Below are 20,943 nucleotides of genomic sequence, written 5' to 3' on the forward strand. Positions count from 1 at the left end.
GGGCACCCTCAAATCTTGAGTGCAGTGCTCGTTATCAGTGTGCTTATTCCCTGAAACAACTGCTAAAGATGGTTGATGGACAAAATCTGTCTTCAGCCCAGATTTGACTTGGCTTTATTTTATTAGTATATTTATTTTACATCCTGACCAGTTTCCCTCCCTCCCCCCTCCCATTCCCTCCCCCTGTGGGTTCAGCTTTTTATATTAGTGTGTCTGTGTAGTCCGTCTGGTCCTTGCTGACCCAGCTGAAGAGGAGTTTCCCGTCTTGTCATTCTCTGGTTTTCTCGGAGTGCATGAGTCCTTTCTTTCTTTTTTTTTTGGTTTTTCGAGACGGTTTCTCTGTGTAGCTGTGTGCCTTTCCTGGGACTCACTTGGTAGCCCAGGCTGGCCTCGAACTCACAGAGATCCTGCCTCTGCCTCCCGAATGCTGGGATTAAAGGCATGCGCCACCACCGCCCGGCTGCATGAGTCCTTTCTGATTGGCTTTTTCGTGAATGGATTTCATTCAGTAGCCCAAGCTGGCCTGGAACTCAGCCTCCCCAGTGTGAGCCATAGTGGCTACCTTTTATTTTTTTTAGAAGGTGGGAAGGGTGGCCTGGAGCTTGCCATGTAATTGAGGAAACCTTAAACTGACCCTCCTTCCTCAGCCTCCCAAACGCTGTGAATACAGGTGTGACCACCATACCAGATTCTTGTTTTTTTTTTTTTTTTGAACAGGGTTTTCTGTGTAGCTCTGGCTGTCCTGGAACTTGATCTGTAGACCAGGCTGACCTCGAACTCACAGAGATCTGCCTGCCTCTGCCTCCCAAATGCTGGAATTAAAGGAGTGCACCACCAGTGCCCAGCAACACCATACCTAACTCTTAACTTTTTTTTCCTTTATTGTATTGTTTATTTCATTTTATTTTATTTTTGAGACAACGGAGTGCTGATCTGAAAGGTGTGTGCCACCATGAGTGGCTTCAGGCAGAGTTAATTTAAATGAAACAGACGCTTTCAGATTAGAGATGTCACTCTAGCGATTGCTGCAGTCTGTGAGTAATAATGTCATGTCTTCCTCTTTAAGGTGACCCAGAAGAGTTAATGTTCCAGTATTTCAAGAAGTTCGGGGATAAGCCGTGTTGCTTCACAGACCTGAAGGTGTTTGTTGACCTCCTGCCTGCCGCCCAGTGCACACAAGTACGTGTCCCTCCGAGTTCCTAGTGTCCGAGGTGTCTGTGCTTGTGTGCTAGTGCAGGAGGGGGTGGTACAGTAACTGTCCTGCAGCCACGGTGCTGGTGCTGGTGCTGGCGCCGCCTGTAAGCCAGCTCTAGCACCCGTGGAGAACCACACTTAGACATTCCTCCTGGTGACAGGAGCGTCTTCATTTTTCTGAGATGGATCGCATGGCCCTGGGTTCTCCTTCCTCCACCTTCAAACACTGGGATCAGGTGTGAGCCCTTACACCGCTGACTTCTCATCTAGAGGCTGAGCAGTCTGAAGTCAAGCTACTCGGGCACACACGCTGGAGAGCCATACATAGGAGCCCCTAGAGCAGTGGTTCTCAACCTTCCTGACACTGTGACCCTTTAATACTCATGTTGTGGTGACCCCAACCACAAAATTATTTTTGTTGCTACTTCATGACTGTAACTTTACTACTGTTCTGAATTGTCAAGTATATATCTGATATGCGACCTGCAAAGGGGTTGCGACCCATAGGTTGAGAACTACTGCCCTAGACTGTTTCATACTCAAAAGTATTTAGTGCATGCTCCAGGGCTGTCCTTGGTCATAGGCAGTTGTAGTCCTTCATCCACTAGGGAGCATTGTGCCTGAGGTAGGATAGAGCATCATGTGCAGAGTTAAAGGCGTGAGTAAACCAGTGTCTACCATGCACTGGTTTACTAGTAACCCTGTGGCAAAGCTGGGTGGCTGGAAGCCTTGCCATGTGGCCTCTGTGCCCATGCAGAGTGAATGAAGTGGGCTGAGCAGAGTGGTTTCACTCCGTCAGGACTTAGGACTTCGACAGACTTTCGTGACCCCTCTAAGGCACACGTGTGGTGCGTGCCTTTAATCCCAACTCCCTAACTAAGTTGTCTCAAATGGGTTCTTGATGTCTGAGCGGAGCTGTTCGTGGAGTGTTTGTGTACAGGCTCAGGCCTACAGCTTCTCGGGTGTGTTTGAGCTAGACCCAATAGCTGTGGGTCGGAAGAGATGGCCAGTACAGGAGCCCTCCTGTAGAGCATCTCAGGTGTCCTAAACACATGTGCATTGTGTGGCCTTCTTCTTCCTTTGCAGTTTATTAATCAGCTTCTTGGAGTGGTTCCGTTGTCAACACCAACAGAGGACAAGCTGGCCCTGCCCGCTGACATCCGTGCCTTGCAGCAGCATCTGTGTGTCGTGCAGCTGACAAGGCTCCTTGGCTTGTACCACATCATGGATAAGAACCAGAAGCTGGATGTGGTCAGAGAGTTGATGTTAAGGTACCAGCACGGACTGGAGTTTGGTGAGTAGCTGTTCAGATGTGAGTTCCCCCAGTTCTGCCAAGAGTCATAAGTCCATATGTAGAGTACCCAGAGCGCACTGCTCTAGTCAGGTGTTTCATCAAGTTTCATTGCTCCCCCAATCTGAGTAATTCTCAGAAGCCTAGTTAGGCTAACTGGTGTTGTCTGGTGTCTGCTCCTCCTGAGCAACCGGAATGTTCCAGGGCTCTTAAACAAGTCGCCTGACTTGAGGATGTTTGAACTTGGGAGCTGTGGCCTTCCGTCCTCACAAGACTGCAGGAAGGAGTAGTGTAGTGTGCACTGTGAGGTGACGTTCAGTGCAGCAGCAGGGCTCCTCTGACTGCTGTCACTGGAGTACCGCTGCGCATTAAGAACCGTTTGGTAGGGGAGCCTGATGGCAAGTTAGTTAAGCTCAGGCCCTGGGTCTTGTCTTCACCTCAGACTTCTCTAGGTCTTTCCCTTTGTAAAGACTGGCACATGCACCTTCTCCCCTGGAATGTGCTATTCCAGCTGAGTGTGGCTTCTTGTAAGCGTTTGGGTTGGTATTCTTCCCACCTTCTTCCTCTGTCCATCTGTCCTTTCTTGTGGTGCCAGCGATGGAAGCCAGGTGCTCACGCAGGCGGAGCCGGTGCTTATGTCTGTGCTACGTCTTCAGTGCAGTCCTGTTCTTGTCTGTTTGTCTATTTGTTTGTTTTCAGACAGGGTTTCTCTGTGTAGCCCTGGCTGTCCTGGATCTCACTCGGTAGACCAGGCTGATCTTGAACTCACAGAGATCCGCCTGGCTCTGCCTCCCCAGTGCTGGGATTACAGGTGTGCGCCACCACTGCCCGGCTCACTTATCCTGTTCTTGTTTTCTTTTTCTTTTCCTCATTTTCTGCCTGTCATTTTCCCTCCTTAAAAAGTAAACAAACAAAAGCCTCCTGTCACAGCACTTAATGAATAACTATTAAAAATAGGTGTGATTTTCTCCTAGGGCGCTCTTGTTTGAAGACAGAGTTGCAGTTTTCTGACTATTACTGCCTCCTCGCTGTCCATGTGCTCACTGATATATGGAGAGAAACAGGTAGGACACCGATGTCAGCTCCATGGGGGTTTGCTAGAGATGGAGGCCAGCCACACTGTGGAAACTCCACCACTGAGCATTGGGCCCAACTCAGCAGCTATCTCCTTAGTTTTTAAATGGATCTGCATAATGAACAGTCAGTGGGAGACCAAGCTAGAGTTACGATACAACCACACTGATTCAAAGGCAGATGGGCAAACCCACAGAACAGAAAAGCCTTTTTTATTTACTAATGTTTAAAAAGTGATTTTCCTTCCGGATGGTGGTAGTGGTGGTGACGGTGCAGCATGCCTTTAATCTCCCAGTATTTGGGAGGCAGAGGCAAGTGGCATGGTCTACAAAGTCAATTCCAGGACAGGCAGGGCAACACAGAGAAATCCTGTCTTTGAAAACCACACACACACACACACACACGCACGCACGCACGCACGCACGCACGCACACACACACACACAAAAGATTCTCTCTCTCTTTTGAGACAGGGTATCACTTTGTAGTCCTGCTTGGCCTGGAACTCCATATAGACCAGTCTGGCCCTAGAACTCAGATCCATTTGCCTCTGCCTCCCAGTGTGAGGAGTAAAGACGTGCACTGCCACATCAGTGTCTTCTTTCTTCTTTTTAAAATAACATTTCGTGTGTCTCTGTGTGACATGTGGACACAAATGTTCCACGGGTCACGGGTCCGGGTCACGGGTCAGAGGACAACTTGCCAGAGTCGGTTCTCTTCTTCCTACCTGTGGACCCAGGGATTGATCTCACCAGTCGGCTTCGGCAGCACTTTGTCTGCCGAGCCATCTCTGGTCCTAACAGCAGTTTTCTTTTTCTTTTCTTTTTAAAGTATCAAATGTAATGTTTTTTGTAGGATTACATATGGAATAAAAATGATGTCTTGTAGAGTCTTGTGGAGACATTGAGGGTGGGGAGCAGGGGCTGGAGGGGGAAGCTAGGAGATTCCAGTTCTTCAAAGTCCCTCTCTTCTCAAAATCTGAGAGTCTGTGAGGTTCCATGATTTCCCTTCCTAGATCTACACATCATGCTTTTGCTCACCTGTATTTAAGCACTGATATAACTATTGAAGGACTTTGTATTCAGGGGAATTCCCTGTTTTGATTTCAGGTCTATATCTAAAATTTGTATGTATCCAAACTCATTCAGAGACTAGTCAAGGCAGGTGATGATTTCGAGAGGTTCCTTAAAGATGAGTGGATAACGATGTGTTTTGATTCTAGGTGAGGAGAGTGCTGTGTGGCAAGCCCTGACTCTGCTGGAAGAGGGCTTAACCCACAGCCCATCCAATGCTCAGTTCAAACTGCTGCTTGTTCGAATCTACTGCATGCTGGGTGCATTTGAGCCAGTGGTGGATCTTTACTCCAGCCTTGATGCTAAGCATATCCAGCACGACACCATTGGGTTGGTAGTATATACTCTGAATACTGCGCAGACAGCCTAGGAAGCTCTCTTGTAGATGATAGCAGAACAGGGCTCCAGACACCAGTCACTACTGTGACCCACTGCAAAGCACGAGGGGCTTGTATCTCCAGGCAATACAGAGTTTCCAGCTTCAATATGCTAAGGCTGCATGCCCTCTTTCACTGGGTGGCAGGCCTCCTGGCAGCCAGCTGTGTATTTTGGACTTTTTCTTTTGCACACTATTTCTCCCTGGCTGTTGCCGCCGACCCAAAGTCTCCCTTTGAGTTGAGTTTTGGCTGTGCTATGCGATTACTTACAGGCATTTTTCTATTCGCATTTAGGAAGAGAACATTGTGTTCTCTGACCAGCTTTTATGTTCCTGTTATTGTCGGGTGTAAAGGAAGAACTCTTCATTTTCTTTTCATTTGATCCTGTGAATTAAATCATTCCAAGGGTAGTGTTTCTGGGTTTTTGTTTTGTTTTCTTGTATGCCTGCTCTTTCTTGGTGCCTAGTATTTGACAGTAGGATGAGGTCACTATAACGTGTTTTTTCTCTTTCCTACCTAGCTATCTTCTGACCCGATACGCTGCATCCCTGGGTCAGTACGCTGCTGCCTCCCAGTCCTGTAACTTCGCACTCAGGTTTTTCCACTCCAACCAGAAAGATGTAAGTGAAACCCATTGGTGTGTGGTTTGCTGCTGGCTGACATGGTTCAGAGTGCAGGTTACGGGGCACCTTGCTCTGGTGCTGGCATGTGCCCTTAGGCTGAGTTTAATCATCCTAGACCACTAGGTAGAGAGGTATTTGCATTTGTTCAATGTGTTAAGTCTATATTTGAATCCTTGGAAATTGACATTTTCAACTGGGCATTAACAGACTAAGAAGTCTTTTGTCTCCCAGCTCTGTGTTCACATGCTATTCAGAGACTTCTCAAGGTTGGAAGCAAGAGGCTGTCGGGTTTGTGCCTGCAGCCGCCCCCACTGCATTTAAGGGGCAGTGAGTTGGAGCTGCCCTGGGAGAGACGAGGGTGGGCCTGCGTGCAGTCTTCTCTCTGCTCACTCGGGCCCATTGGCTTAAAGAAGTTCTCAGGGCATCCGGATGCTCTCAGTTGATGGGCTTGCAGATCTGTCTGGGAGAAAGCGGGTGTGTCGTTAGAGTGGACGCTGCTGCTGTTCTTTCCGTGTGTGGCTAAGCCTCACTTCCTGGAGTCTGGCCGTGCCAGGCCCAGCCTGTAGCTTTCCGTTTTCCTGGTCTCTCAGTGTCATGGAGCTTGGTGAGGAAGTCGCCATCTGAGATTCATCTTGGCAAATACTCTTGAGGCCTTTGCTTTGAAGTCACGCATGTCTTCTACTTGTTTCTTAAGAGGTGTTTTGGAGAATAGAGAAGCAAGGCTGAGGCACTTCTGAGTATTGTGTGGTCTGAGCTGGAGTGTGCAGTAGCAGATCTCCGATCCCGGAGAAGGTTAACCCCTCTGTCTTCTCCCACACCATCAACTGTCTGTCTGCTGTCCTGGAGGGACTGGTGTCTGTGGAGACTTTCTGCCTGATGAGAGAGAAGAGGGTATCCACATCTAAGCCTGTTGCTTCCAAGTGCTGGCTTGGCATAGAGGCAGAAGCCTTGTCTCAGGCACTGGGTTAAACTTGCAGTGTAAATAGCAGTCGAGTGATAAATCTATAGCTACACAGTGCATTCGAGAATCTGTGATCGACCTCCTCCTCAGGTCTCATTATTTTACCTCTTCTTTCGTATTTATAAGGAAGAGGTTAAAGACTTTTCATTTACTGAAGACTTTGAAAACTTGAGACAGGGCCTTGCAGTGTAGATGAGGCTGGCTGCAAGCTCCCTCTCTGTCTTCCTGCCTGCCCGCGGCGTGGTCAGGGTTTTGCTAATAGTTGATTGTGAATCACTGATACAGTGAACATGATGTTGAGCCTGATAAATTAGCATTTGATTGATTGGGCAGTAACAGTCCCCTCCTTGAGTTTATACTGGTGTGACTTTAACCGGTCTAAAGTAGCCCATCTGTAAGGACCGTGGCAGCGGTGCCTGTGTCCCCAGTAAGGGAGTGGAGCCCTGCACCTGGTGGAATGCTCTGCAAAGCCCAAGCACCATGTTCTGCGGTGTTCGTTCTTTGGTTTGGGGATTTCCCAAGTGCTTTTTCCCTTGGGCGACTGATGTGTCTCCTTCTAATTAGATCCTTCCTGTAGCACTTCTTCTGGAGCAAACCTGATGTTGTTCAGAGGCTTTGTGCTGTGGGGTGAAAGTTGTCTCTGGATGTCCGTCTGCTGTCATCTTACTCAGGAATCAGTGCTAGGTTTCCTCATCGCCAAAAGTCATCGCTCTGGTGACAGGGACATGGCACAGTGTAAAGAGCTTGCTGGGCTTTAGAGGACCTGAGTCTATATCAGACAGATGACGAGCATTTGTAACTCCAGGTCCAGGGGATCTGCCCAAACACATATCACAGAAATAAAAATAGTAAAAATCTTCTTGAAGCTCTCCTTGAAGTCTCTGTTTTAGGTATTCATAAAGGTCCTTATTTAAGGTCAGATACCCATGTATTTTGCTAATTTTCACAGCGACCTGGGTTCATTTCAGGGGACCTTCCGGCATCGAACGAGCTTCATTGGTGCACAAATAAGTGGGGGTAGGTGTGGATGCACACTTTGGTCAGTAGTCTTTGGTGTGCCTGTGCCTTCTGGTTCGGCTGTGTTCCCCGAGATACAAGGCCTCAGCAGTGATGTTCTCAACCTCCTGCTACTGCTCCCTGGGCCCTTGGCTAGCTCTGCAGAGCCACTTTACTGTGGCATTTAAGGAGAACTGTCTCAGGCAGATGGACAGAAAACTGCAGACACTTCTGGCATGTTACAGACTATATTTATCTCCTGGTTGCCCCTTGTTTTTCTCTTTGAAAAGCTGTTGTCTTTTTTCACAAGTGAAGTTCCATGGGCCACTCAGACTTTGAGGCTCCCACTGAGGGACGGCTGTGTGGGGCTCATGTTGGAATTGCATTCTGTCTAGAACCACCCAAGTCCTATTTCCATCCTGGCTAAATACAGGTGTTTTTAAGCTGGAAGTTCCCATTGCAAGGGGCAGCAGCCAACCCTGCTGCGTCTTCTAAGTTGGGAACTGTAGGAGAGAAGGATGCGATAAGTGTGGGCCTCTTGATGGGGCATGCCCATGTCCTCAGTCAAGCTGGCAGCTAGTCCTAAACTCGCAGGATCACACATAATCTTTTTAATTTTCTTGTGTCCGTCCGTCTTTAATCTCTCCAGATACTGCAGGCAAACAGCTGGCCGAGGTGTCCCCTGGGGGTTTAAAAGCCGCATCGAATGCAGTTGACTTAGCGCCCGTGGCGCAACCCCATGGCCTGAAATGAACCCTGCGAGGCTGTGTATCAGAGGGTATGTTGTTGACTATTGGCCTATTTTCCTACTGGGCAAATTATTCAGGCATAGTGGAAATGGGGGCAGAGCGAGCAGACTAAGGCTAGGCGAAAGACTGGCTTTTCTAGGAAGTGTCTTTGGGGCAGACCTCAGCATTGAGCTAAACACTTCCTTGGCCCACAGGGGTGATCTGTCTTCTGATCCTGGTGGCTTCAGCCCACTCTGTGAGACGTTCTTCCCTGAGATTTGCTTCTGTTGTACCAGTACTTCATGAAGAGTTCTCTGTCTTGCCTCTGCTCTGCAGCATTTCATCTGATTATTTTAATCTGTAATTAAAATACACGTGTGAGCGTTCCCTTCCCTTAGTTGTCTAGGCTAATTTCTAGGGTTTGTGTGCTCAGGAAACTTGGTTCTTGACATCTTCCTCAGAGCAGATGGTGTCCTGTTGATGGGTCTTGTTGTTGGTGTCTTCTGTCCTGCTGAGAAGCTCATCTGCCGTGTGCCTGGTACCGGACTCAGGAAGAGCCAACCAAGGAGCAGTCTCTTTCTGAAGGAGAGGGTTTCATTTGAGAGTCTGTGGGGTATGATTGTGCAGTTATGACATCTTTGAAATCTTTGTACAGAGCATGGTTTGTCTTAGAATTGGAAAGATACTGCGTAAGATCCATTCCAGAGTGGCATTTGTCAGTTTTTTGGCTGATGTGATAGAATATTCTCCAAGTCCTATTGTTGTGAAAGACAAGAGTGCTGAGACAGGACTGGAGATGGCAGTAGCCGCCTCAGGGCCAGCAGTGTAGTAGAGGACACATTTGATTCAGCTGCAGGAGGAGAGAAAAGTAATGTTATTCATGGCTGGAACTACGCCATGTGGCCCAGACCTTCAGAGACTGGACCAGAGCCTTGGTAGCAATTTGAATATTGAGTTGGTTTTCAAGCTTTGCTTCCATTGCCTGACCTGTGGAGTATTTATACCAAGGTGGTGTCTTTCCTTCTCAGACCTCCGAATACATTATTCAAGCTTACAAATACGGTGCATTCGAGAAGATCCCAGAGTTTATCGCTTTTAGGAACAGGCTGAATAATTCGCTCCACTTTGCACAAGTGCGCACTGAACGGATGCTGTTAGACCTTCTACTTGAAGCGAACATGTGAGTATGTGATGAGGGGCCAGGTGAGGTGTTCACGGCTGTCAGTAGCGGAGTTAAGGGAAAAATGGAGGATGGGAAGGTAAGAGAAGCTGCGAACAGGGACACACAGGCCCTGTCACGGAGAGTGCTGGAGGCTGCGGCTGTGTCTTCGATCCAGGAGAGCCCAGGAGAGCCGCGTGCCCAGGCACTGCCACCCTTCCTGTAGTGCTTTCGAGGCCCCTCCCCTGGACAGCGTTAGGAGCAGAGCAGGCGCTCGCCCACTGTACCCTTGAACTCCAAAAGGCTTTTTCTTTCTGTCATAACTTGTCTCAGGTCTGTGTGACCTCTTCCCAGTAAAAGGAAGTCCTGGCTAATGTTTTCATGACTGTGTTGTTACAGCAATAAGACCTTAAGGCTGGGAAGAGGGCTGAGGAGGTGCAGTGCTTGTTGTGTGCCTGGGAGGACCTGAGTTCTGATCCCCAACACCAAGTAAACAGTCGGGCCTGCCCGTGCATGTCTGTTACCCTGATAGGAGACCCAGTGCTGGCAGGAGAATCCTTGGGGCTCAGTGGCCCGCCCAGCCAAGTGGTGAGATGCCTGTCTTCACAGTCAAGGTAGAGAGAGAAAAAGCAAGACGCCTGATGTAGACCTCTGGCCTCCTCTGGCCTCCCCGGGCATCCCCAGTGACGCAGTCTTGCACGTGCAGCTCATGCGTGCACACAAGCACAGGGACAGTCAAAGCAAACCTTCTGTATTACAGATCAACTAGCTTGGCAGAAAGTATCAAATCAATGAATCTGAGGCCAGAGGAAGATGACGTTCCATGGGAAGATTTGAGAGACAACAGAGACTTGGATGTTTTCTTTAGCTGGGATCCAAAGGACAGGTAAGAGGAGCTCAGCTCTGAAGAGTCAGCGTGGATCTTTACACAAATACACATGTTCATTGTTGGAATCGGGGACATAGGTGCACAGCACATCCCACCCCAGTGCTGGGCCTGCTGAGGTTAGACCTGTCCATGCTGTGCGGGAGCTCCTAGTGATTTGAGATACAGAGTTCGGTTCCCTAGGCATCTGAGAGGAAGGTAGAAAACATTTTTACATGATGTTGGATTATCCTAGCACCACATAGAGACTTACAATCTCTATTAGGTTCTAAAAGGTTATGGCAAATTGACAGGTATGTGCGTGTGCGTGTGTGTGTGTTTGTGCATGTATGTGGTGTATATATACCAAAGTACTTATTTATTACTGTTTTTAGCAATACAAAGGTTGTAATTGTATCAGTATTTATTAGCCAGGTGTAGTTGTTCACACATGGAGGCAGAGGCAGGCAAGACTCTTTGAGACCAGTGTGGTCTACATGTCAGAGTTTCAGGACAGCCAGGGCTACACAGTGTGATCTTGTTTCAGGAAAAAAAAAAGTTAAAAATACTTAATTGATGTCCTCTAAGCCACGTGTAAACATGAATAGCCCTGGTAAGACAAAAACCCAAGGACCAGCCATGTGCTGCCCTCTACCCACTCGGCGACATGGAGTTGAGCCAGGCTTCTGCTTGGCCTATTTTCCATGTACATTTTTTTACTCTGGACTTGTGGCTACTGAGGTGAAGATACAAACTTCTGGTGTGTACTCGGGCACCGGAGTTTCTCACTAGTGATGGTGAATGGGAGAAGGGAGGATCCCAGAGAACGATCAGTGAGTGTACCCTAGTGTCTGTTCACTGCCACCTTCCCTATCCCCTAACTCCACCCTGCCAAGCTTCATGTCCTCATGGTCCCCTCAGCTGGCTTCTCAGCATCTCTGGGCACACCCCTATTAAGAAGTCAGATGTCCTGTGCTTTTGGGAGCGGAGAAAATTCCAGAGCAGTGGAAGGAGAACTGTGCTCCTTTTGTGACTGATTGTGACCTAGACAATTCACCTCTCTGGGTCCAGTTTATCTGCTGAATAATCAACAGCTTGGTTGAAAAGCTTTCTGAAAGCCTGGCTTACTGGTGCACACCTCTGATCCCAGCACTTAAGAGGTTAGATGCAGGTAGACCAGGAGTTCAGGGTCATCCCCACTACACAGCATGTTCAAGGCCTAGGCTACAGGAAGTCTTAGGTCAGTGAGATGATAAAATAAACCTGAGACCTTCCTGTGATTCTTTGAAAAGCAACTTCTCAGCCACCAGAAGAGCTGCCTTTGCCTGTCTTTACCCCATGCACTCCAGCGTGCTTCAGACTGATAGTGGATACGCCTGTCTTGAAAGGGGTCCGAGAGGCCAGCAAGATAGGGCAAGGGGTAAAAGGGCTTGCTACCAACCTGAGTTCAATTTTTGGGACCTTTCTGGTGGAGAAGAGACTCATCCTATGGCCTCCAGGTGTCTACCCCATGTATCCACATGCACAGAGTAAGTAAAGAAGTGTCATTTAAAAGGGTAAATACTGACAGAGGCCACAGACAATGCTTTCAGTTCCACAGACACTTAATGGGTGGAGTGCCTACCACATTGGGCCCTGGAATTGGAGCTGGGACATAAAAATGAGCAAGGCAGCTCAAAGGGTGACAATCCAAGGAGACACGGTATAAAGGGAGGGAGAGGTACAGGGAAAGCCCTGCCCTCCAGTCCAAACTTGGAAATTAAAGGGTGTTGTAAAGGAAGGACTGTGAGGAGTTGAGCTCACAGAAGTTCATTAGAGCCTGATGTGGTGGCACACTGCTGGATCCTAGCTCTTGAGAGGCAGAGGTATGGAAAGTTCAGAAGTTCAAGGTCATCTTTTACTATATAGCAAGTTTGGGCCAACTTGAGCTGTATGAGATCCTAACTCATTTAAAAAAAAAAACAAACATTAAATGCACTCTCAAATTCTTAATTTGTAGTGACATCCTTTATAAAGAGCTCATAGTGAATAAAAACAGTAACTAGGAACTGCTTTAGGTGAGGCTCTTACTACACCCAAGACTTGTTTTCTACCAGAGGTATGAGCGGCTGTGGTCAGCAAGGTTGTGTGGGAACATGGTTATTGTCTTCTATTTAAATGACTTGTAAAACTTATAGCCTTTCCGTAGGGAATTGGTAATCTACTTCAGTGTACTTAAAGTGTAACATAATTACTTTAAGATGTCTGCACTAGGGAGCTAGTGCACAAGCATGCAAGGCCAGTGTGAGAGGGCTTTGAACACACTGCTTTGTGGGTCACCAAAACTACACTGTGTCGACTGGCAGAAAGACTTGGGAGTCTGCGTGGTTGCTGTATTGCACCACGAGGACTCATGCCAACACAGGCTACATGGCAGGATAGGCAGTGAGCCTGGGGAGGCAGCCTCTAGGAGAGAAAGGGTGATAGCACACAGGTTGTGCTGTTTCTGCTAAAGGCAGCCAGATGCTCGGGGTCCAAGGTTTGTAGCAGCTGGCTACACCATACTCTGTCTGTTCAGCATGCACCAAGGTTCCAGGCTTCTAGCAGAAAAGATGTTCACCGTACACTAATGGTGTGTTATCATAGTCTGGCCACAGGAGCTGCTCTTGTTAAGTGATGATTGGAGTACAAGCTGCCAGGTATCAGCTGAAGGCTAACCTTCCAACTAGGTCCCGCTGCTGCATGCTCTATCATTAAATAAATGCAGCACAAGAGTAATATAAATCTGCCAGGGTGGCCATCCATGCCTTAATCTCAGCACTTAGAAGACAAGCAGGTGGATCCATATATTGAGACCCTGCCTAATATATATATTTAAAATATGTACCAAATATATGTATAATATATATTTGCATATTTATATATATATTGGTGCTATTTGGAATTCAACCCTGGGCCTTGCACTTGGTAAGGATGTTCTGTGCTAGAGAACTGAGCCCCAGTACAGTTCATATATTTATATGCTTTTGTATAGAGAAGTCTGAAGGGGTCTGTGTGAGTTTGTGGACTCTTGAGTGTGTGGGTAACTGGATTCTTTACTACCTACCTTGTTTTTCTGGCATTGTAGTGGTCCTGCCCACTTACAAAATAATCATTCAGAGGCTTAATAGTATTTACAAACTATGACCTATGGCAGGCTTCTTGCTGGCTAGCTCTTTCATCTTAACCCATTTCTATTATTCTGTGTTTTGCTATGTGGCCATGGCCACTGGTCTCAGGCATCTTGCTGCTCCTTTGGGCGGCGGCTGGCATCTCTCTCTATTCTCCTTTTTTCTCTCCGCATCTCTGCTTGGATTTCCCATCTGCCTCTAAGCTGCCTTGCCATAGCCCCAAACAGCTTTATTCATTAGCCGGTGGGAGCAACACATACCCACAGCCTACAGAAAGACACCCCCAGCATGGCATTTCATCTTTTTTGTGTCATTTGTGTTTTAATCATGAGAACAGATCCTTGGAGTGGGAGGTAGCCTGTCGGGAAGGCTGCTGTGCCCAGCTTACCTGCGAAGCAGGCAGCAATCAGGTGTTTGACCCGAGGCAGAAACCATCCTGAGGTTTCTTGACGGGTGAAAGCAAATGCTCAAAGCTTTGAAGGCAACAGGCTGAGTAAAATGGACGGTTTGGGGATGTTTTTGTTTAAGGAATGTTTCTGAAGAGCATAAGAAACTCTCCTTGGAGGAGGAGACCATGTGGTTAAGAATTCGCACCTTAACGTTGAGGCTGATCAGTGGACTTCCGAGTCTCACCCACCCTGTGGAGCCAAAGAACTCAGAGAAGACCTCGGAGAATGGTGTGTCCTCCCGGATTGACATTCTTCGTTTGCTCCTTCAACAGCTAGAAGTGGCCGTGGAGACGGGGAAGCGATTTATTGAGAAGGAAATTCAGGTACCAATAAATAATTATACAGACAATTGTCTTTGATTGCACAGTGAAGAGCGGGTCCCATTTGTGGCACTGTGAGAAAGGGGTCTGATGGTCCTGAGCCAGTTTAGGGCTTTGCTCTGTCTAGACTCTTGGTCAGGAAAAGCAAAATAATTTTTGAGGTTGTTTTGTTTTCTTGGTTTTTTTTTTTTTTTTTTTTTTTTTTTTGAGATGGGGTCTTGGTGTATAGTCCTTTTTTTTTTGTTTTTTGTTTTTTGTTTTTTCGAGACAGGGTTTCTCTATGTAGCTTTGCGCCTTTTTCCTGGAACTCACTTGGTATCCCAGGCCGGCCTCGAACTCACAGAGATCCGCCTGGCTCTGCCTCCCGAGTGCTGGGATTAAAGGCGTGCGCCACCAACACCCGGCGGTGTATAGTTCTTGATAGCCTTGAATTTCAAGTTTTCCTGCCTCAGTGCTGGAACCACAGGCACGCACCACCGTGCTCTGCTCATACATAGGGCCCTTTGTTAGCTGTGGGTGTCGGGTATTAGTTTTCTAATGAGTAGTTACAAGCCCTGTTGTTGGACGTTGTGTGGAGTAAGGAGGTGGTTTCCCTCTTTTTCCAGTATCCCTTCCTTGGACCCGTCCCCACCAGGATGGGCAGGTTCTTCAGTTCTGGCTGCTGTCACTGCCAGGTCCACTCCTTCCATCTTGTCAGTGATGTGTATGAGCTCGATACCAGTGGCTTGGGTAAGTGTGCACAGGCATGCGTTCATTGGACTTTATCATTAGAAGTGTAGTGAGTGAGTAAATAGGGAAATGTTACTGAAATCCTAAACATATTATATATATATATATATATATATATATATATATATATATATAACTTATACCAGTGGCTTGGGTAAGTGTGCACAGGCACGCGTTCATTGGACTTTATCATTAGAAGTATAGTGAGTGAGTAAATACGGAAATGTTACTGAAATCCTAAACTTATATATATATATATATATATATATATATATATATATATATATATATATACACCAGTGGCTTGGGTAAGTGTGCACAGGCACGCGTTTATTGGACTTTTTCATTAGAAGTGTAGTGAGTGAGTAAATACGGAAATGTTACTGAAATCCTAAACTTATGGGGAGTCAAAAATACCCCTAGGCTGAGCCCCATCCCCGGGCCTCCTTAGAACTGATAGATCTGCTGTGCTTGGGACCCAGCTGGCAAGTCCTGCTAGAGAGCCTGAGACAGTCCTTGGACAGAAGAGCAATCACTGCCCCCCTTCGCTTCGCAGTTCTGCCTTTTATTTTCAATGTGTCTGTTTTTCAGTAGCGGGGTGTAAATGCCTTGGGGTCTCAGGAGGAAGAAGCCCCTGCCATGACTTGATTGTTGATACTGCATTTACTGTTGCTTTTTAGAATTCTTAATACTTTAAATTTTTTTTATTATTATTTCATATGTATGAGTATTTTGTCTGTGTGAATTTCTGTGTATTGTGTACGTGCCTGGAGCCCTGAGACTCCAGAAGTGTGTGTATGTGTTGGGGATGGGGTGTCAGATCCCCTTGGAACTAAAGTAACAGTTGTGAGTCACAATGTGCGTGCTAGGAATTGAACCTGGTTCTTCAGCCAGTGCTCTTGACTACTGAGTCATCTTTGCAGCCCCAACTTTTAATTGTGTGTGTCGGGTGTGCACATGAGGGCAGGTGCCAGTAGAAACCAGAATGATCAGCTCCCCTGGGGTTGGAGTTACAGGCTGCTGAGAGCATCCTGAAATATGTGCCAGGAACTGAACTCAGATTATTTTCTGCAGGACTAGTACATACTCTTAGTCCCTGAGATATCTCTCCAGACCTGCTGTTACAGTTTTATTTATTTATTTATTTGTGTGTGTGTTGTGTGAGTGTGCATGTATGCATGTGGCACAGTGTTCATGGAAAGGTACCGGACAACTTATAGGAGTCAGTATGCCCCTGTATGTGGGTCCCAGGGATCAAATGCATGTCCAGTGGCTTGATGCCTCTCCCAGCCCGCTGGCGTTTTCAGCATATCTTGTGGGCTGGCCATGAGCTCAGTCCTGCTGCCTCAGTGTCGTGAGTGCTGAGATCACAACTCTGTGTAGTCATGCCCACTTTGCTTCTTATCTTTGTAAAAAAATGGATGTTGATGGATTGTTTTTCCATTTTAGAGGGTACGGTGGATATACAGGAACGAGTAGAAAATAGTCTTGCATCTTTACTAGAATTATTGAAAGGTAAGTTCTGACTGCAGATTCCTGATTCTGCCTGTGTGTCTGACAGTAGCTCAGTGTTTAAAAATGTATAAATATATGGAAGGATTTGGAAGTAACAAGCATATTTTTTGTTTTGTTTTTCGGGTCAGAGTTTCTCTGTGTAACAACCCTGGCTATCCTGGAACTTGCTCTGTAGACTAGGCTAGCCTCAGACTCACAGAGATCCTCCTGCCTCTGCTGGGATTAAAGGTGTGCACCACCACCGCCTGGAGGTTTTTGTGTTTTTGAGATGGTCATCATGTATATTCCAGGCTTGCCTCACACTCGATGTGCAGCCCAGGATGGTTTTGGCTTGTGATCCTCTTGCTTTATACTCCTGAATGCTGGGATTACAGGCATGCAACAGCGTCATGCCTTAAAGATAAATTTACTGCAGAAGAACTTGAAAACTGTTCTGAGTTGGGATACAAGTGGATATGGTCTTATCTAGGCCCAGTTGGCCAGACTCTTAACAATGTGGAGTTAATACTCTGAGTTGCCATGGCTGACTCTTGTATGTGAGAGTGAGTGAGTCTGTGTGTGGGTGTGTTTTGGGGAGGGTGGGATGTCATGGGTGTTCAGAGGCCACAGGTTGAAGTTGAGTATCGTTTGTCTTATCACGCTGTACCTCCTCTCTGAGGCAAGGCCATTCACTGAACCTGGCGCTCATGAATTTGGCTAGACTGGCTGCCAGTGATCACCCAGGGACTCTCCCTTGTATATGCGCTACTGTGCCTCACTTTCATATGGTTGTTGGTGACCCAAGCACTTTATTAGTCAAGCCATCTCTCCAGCCCCATGTAGTTGCTCTCCTGCAGTGGCCTTAGTCTTTCAGGCCATGGTAGCACTGTTCTTCCAAACCACTCATTGAGTCTTCTTCACATTATGAGAACCTATATCCCACATCTCTTAGCTGAAGGCTAGAAGCTAGCATGCATCATTTTTAAGATTACTTTTTATATTTTGGAGACTACAGAACAAATCATTGTTAAGACTTTTTACTTCATAGGCATTGGGTCTTTTTTATTTGTTGGCTGTTTTTTTTTGGGGGGGGGGCGTTTCTTGTTTTTGGTGGTGGTGGTGGTGGATCTTGAGCAGGCCAGGTAAGCACTGACACTGATCTACACTCCCATTCCACTGTAGCTTTTATTTTTTTGTTTTTTTGAGGCAGGGTCTCACTTTCTAGCTCTGGGCAGCTTGGAACTTAGCATGTACCAGGCTGGCCTTGAACTCAGAGATCTGCCTGCCTCTGCCACCCAGTGCTAAGATTAAAGATTTGGCCACCATGCCTCGCTTGGGATAAGTTCTTACATCACTAGTTTTCAGATTCGACAGCATGTGTCTAAAGGTGTGGAGACTTGAGAATAAAAGCAGAAACCTTTCTGTCCTCCAGGCGTCTTCAGCACGTGTAAAGGCGAACTCTTAGAAGTTAAAGATGGTAATGTGAAGACACAGCCTGCTGTCCTAGAGAACCTGGTCTTCTTTGTCGAGGTGTGTCTCCGTCCTCCTGAGGGCACAGGCAGGGCGTCACGCCAGCAGCTTACCCTTTCTCACCTGACTGTTTGGGACCTGGAAGCGATTTTGCATTATTTTCTAAACTGGTTTCATCCTTTATGCTTAGTGACAGCTTCTGAGTGGCCTTCCTCTTCTCCAAGGTTCCCTAGAATCAGTTTTGTCCTGTTCCCTTTGGCTCTTGACTTTAGTTCATACCTCCAGCTGTTTTAACTGGTTACCTAGCATTCTGCATTATGAAGGAGTCTGGAGGATGATGAAATACAGAGTGTTAGTTACTGTGCAGTCAAGACTGACCTTGAACTCTGAATCCTTCTGCCTCAGCTTCCTAGGTGCTGGAGTCATGGACACATGCCAGCACACGTGGCAGCCAAACTCTTGTTTTTATCCAGATTCTTACTATTGTTGTTGAGGTTTTATATATATATATGCCTGCAAGAGTTTATGTGTACCTTGTGCACAGGTACCTGCAGAAGGCCAGAGGGCATCAGATCCCCTGGAACTGGAGTCACAGGCAGTTATGAGCTGCCATGTGGGTACTGGGCATTGATCCCAGGTCTCCTACAAGAGCAGCCAGCATTTTTAACTGCAGAGTGTTCCCGAAGCCAGTAGCTACATGTTTTTTTCAACCCATGTCTCCCTTCTTTTTCCTGTGGCCTGTGGTCTCCTGAAGGCTGTACACTCTGCTCTGGTGACTGGTGAGAGCCTAAGAGCTCTGCAGCGAGTGCTGAGTGATCGATCACGAAGCACTCAGACAGCCCCACACTGGGGAACAGGAGTAACCGAGTGCTCCAGGGTGCTGTAAAGAACCCTTGGGTCCCATGCCTTGGGGTGTGGACTTTCCACGCAGCAAAGGAACGTGCAGATCATCCCCTTAGAGAAGTGAAGTCAAATGGAGTCTTGCAGCTGAGAGTCAGAAGGAAGGAGAAGGCTAGGCTGTTGGAGCAACAAGCTGCTTGAGGACCATCTTCAAAGAAAGAAAGGTTTATTCTGGCTCACAGCTACAGTTTCCAGTCCTGGTTGACTCGTCCCAGTGGCACGGGCTCTGGTGGGCTTCTGTGGAAGTGCCAGCTGTCACATGTGTCTCTAGCTGCTGGGGTTTTTTTGTTGTTGTTGTTTTGTTTTAATTAATTAATTAATTTTTCTATTATCAGCTTGATACAGTATGAACTCTTATCTTAATAGTGAAATGTTTCATTGAGGCTTGCTAAGTAATTGAGTAAAACCAAAACTTACTATAAGCCACAGTCATGCTAGGGTCCCACCTGCTATATATATAGCCTCCATGGTTGTGTGGGTTGCAGTCTGATTGTTCTTTGCTTTATATCTAGAATCCACTTATGAGTGAGTACATACCATGTTTGTCCTTCTGAGTCTGGGTTACCTCACTCAGGATGATTTTTTTCTAGTTCCATCCATTTGCCTGCAAATTTCATGCTGTCATTGTTTTTCTCTGCTGAGTAGTACTCCATTGTGTATATGTACCACATTCTCTTAATCCATTCTTCAGTTGATGGGCATCTACATTGTTTCCAGGTTCTGGCTATTACTAATAGTGCTGCTATGAACATAGTTGAGCATGTATCTTTGTGGTATGATTGAGCATTCCTTGGGTATATGCCCAAGAGTGGTATGGCTGGGTCTTGAGGTAGTGGATTCCTAATTTTCTGAGAAACCGCCATACTGATTTCCACAGTGGTTATACAAGCTTGCATTCCCACCAGTAGTGGAGGAATGTTCCCTTTGTGCCACATCCTCTCCAACATTGACTGTCATTAGTGGTTTTGATCATTCTAGCTGCTGTTTTGACACCTTAGTGTCACCCATACTGACTAATTTGCATATTTCCTCTTTCAGACTATCTCTATCGTCCTTTGGGTATCTAGTTACTGTGAGAGTGTCTTGCGACCATACAAATTAAATATACAGAAAAAGAAAAAGAAGAAAAAAGAGACCAGCATCATCATGGTAATAACACGGCTGTTTTCCTTCCCCTTGCCTGCATGCTATATGAGTCTTCCGGGCTCTGGAGGTACCTTTTCTCCCACAGCCTTTCTGAAAGGGCCTTACTGCCTTGCCTGGCTTTGTCTTGACTTTTGATCATCAGCCCCTAGTCGTTGGGACTACAAGTGTGTGTTGGTCTTGAGACGGTCTCTCGTGCCTCGGCGTCCTGAGAGCTCTTTTCCCAGTTACACCCTCACAGTGTCAGGGATGGACGAATGGCTCCAGGAGGGTCCTTGCCTAGCTTGTCACTTGCTGACCTTGGCCCTGTATGCTGTCTTGTCAGTTGGCGCTTACACCAAACCTATGCTCGTTCACAAGGAGTCATGGTCTTTGAAGGCCCGAGAGTTCAGAGTACCCGTCCATCCCAACTACAGCCTTGCTGTTCCCTGTCACCATGCTGCTCCTGTGATGCAGCTTTGAGTTGCGGTCTTTAAACACTCCTTGTCCTTTTGTCTGCTTTTGTAGAGTCTAGGCAGGGACACCATTGAGACTTCGTGTTTCCTTAGACACAGGCGGAGAGTCAGCTTAGACACAAGCACTGCCCTTAGTCCATTACGTCAGGAAACACTGGTGTGTGTGGAAGCGTCTCCCTGTCACTGCAGAGGCTCTTCTTTCCTTCTGTGATTACAGAGTGGACAGGGATTGGGAGCTGGCTCAGTATATAGGGAAGCTTGCTGCGCTGAAGTTGGTTCTCAGCACCCACGTCAGATGGCTCACAACCTCCTTTATCTCTCACCTTAGGGTATCAGACACCATTTTCTGGCCTCTGCAGACACTCACATGTAGCTAGAGTTTTCCTGCCTGGCCCACAGTCAGGACAAATCTCTCTCACCCGCCAGTCCCACAGCCACTCAGACCCAACCAAGTAAACACAGAGACTTATATTGCTTACAAACTGTATGGCTGT

The 20,943-nt window shown here is 47.1% G+C and overlaps 1 protein-coding gene across 1 annotated transcript in view; it reads left to right on the forward strand.

Moving 5' to 3' along the window:
* Positions 1–20,943, forward strand: part of Naa25 (N-alpha-acetyltransferase 25, NatB auxiliary subunit) — a 55,640-nt gene that overhangs the window by 26,968 nt on the left and 7,729 nt on the right. Inside the window, exons 11-22 of the mRNA XM_059249141.1 lie at positions 1,067–1,179; positions 2,281–2,488; positions 3,460–3,549; positions 4,781–4,961; positions 5,529–5,628; positions 9,345–9,496; positions 10,236–10,361; positions 14,018–14,261; positions 14,864–14,987; positions 16,437–16,502; positions 17,914–18,011; positions 19,890–20,000. Coding sequence (XP_059105124.1) covers positions 1,067–1,179; positions 2,281–2,488; positions 3,460–3,549; positions 4,781–4,961; positions 5,529–5,628; positions 9,345–9,496; positions 10,236–10,361; positions 14,018–14,261; positions 14,864–14,987; positions 16,437–16,502; positions 17,914–18,011; positions 19,890–20,000 — 1,613 coding nt within the window. The remainder of the gene's footprint in view (positions 1–1,066; positions 1,180–2,280; positions 2,489–3,459; positions 3,550–4,780; positions 4,962–5,528; positions 5,629–9,344; positions 9,497–10,235; positions 10,362–14,017; positions 14,262–14,863; positions 14,988–16,436; positions 16,503–17,913; positions 18,012–19,889; positions 20,001–20,943) is intronic.

This window comes from Peromyscus eremicus, chromosome 23, assembly GCF_949786415.1.
Source record: "Peromyscus eremicus chromosome 23, PerEre_H2_v1, whole genome shotgun sequence".
Lineage (NCBI taxonomy): Eukaryota > Metazoa > Chordata > Mammalia > Rodentia > Cricetidae > Peromyscus > Peromyscus eremicus.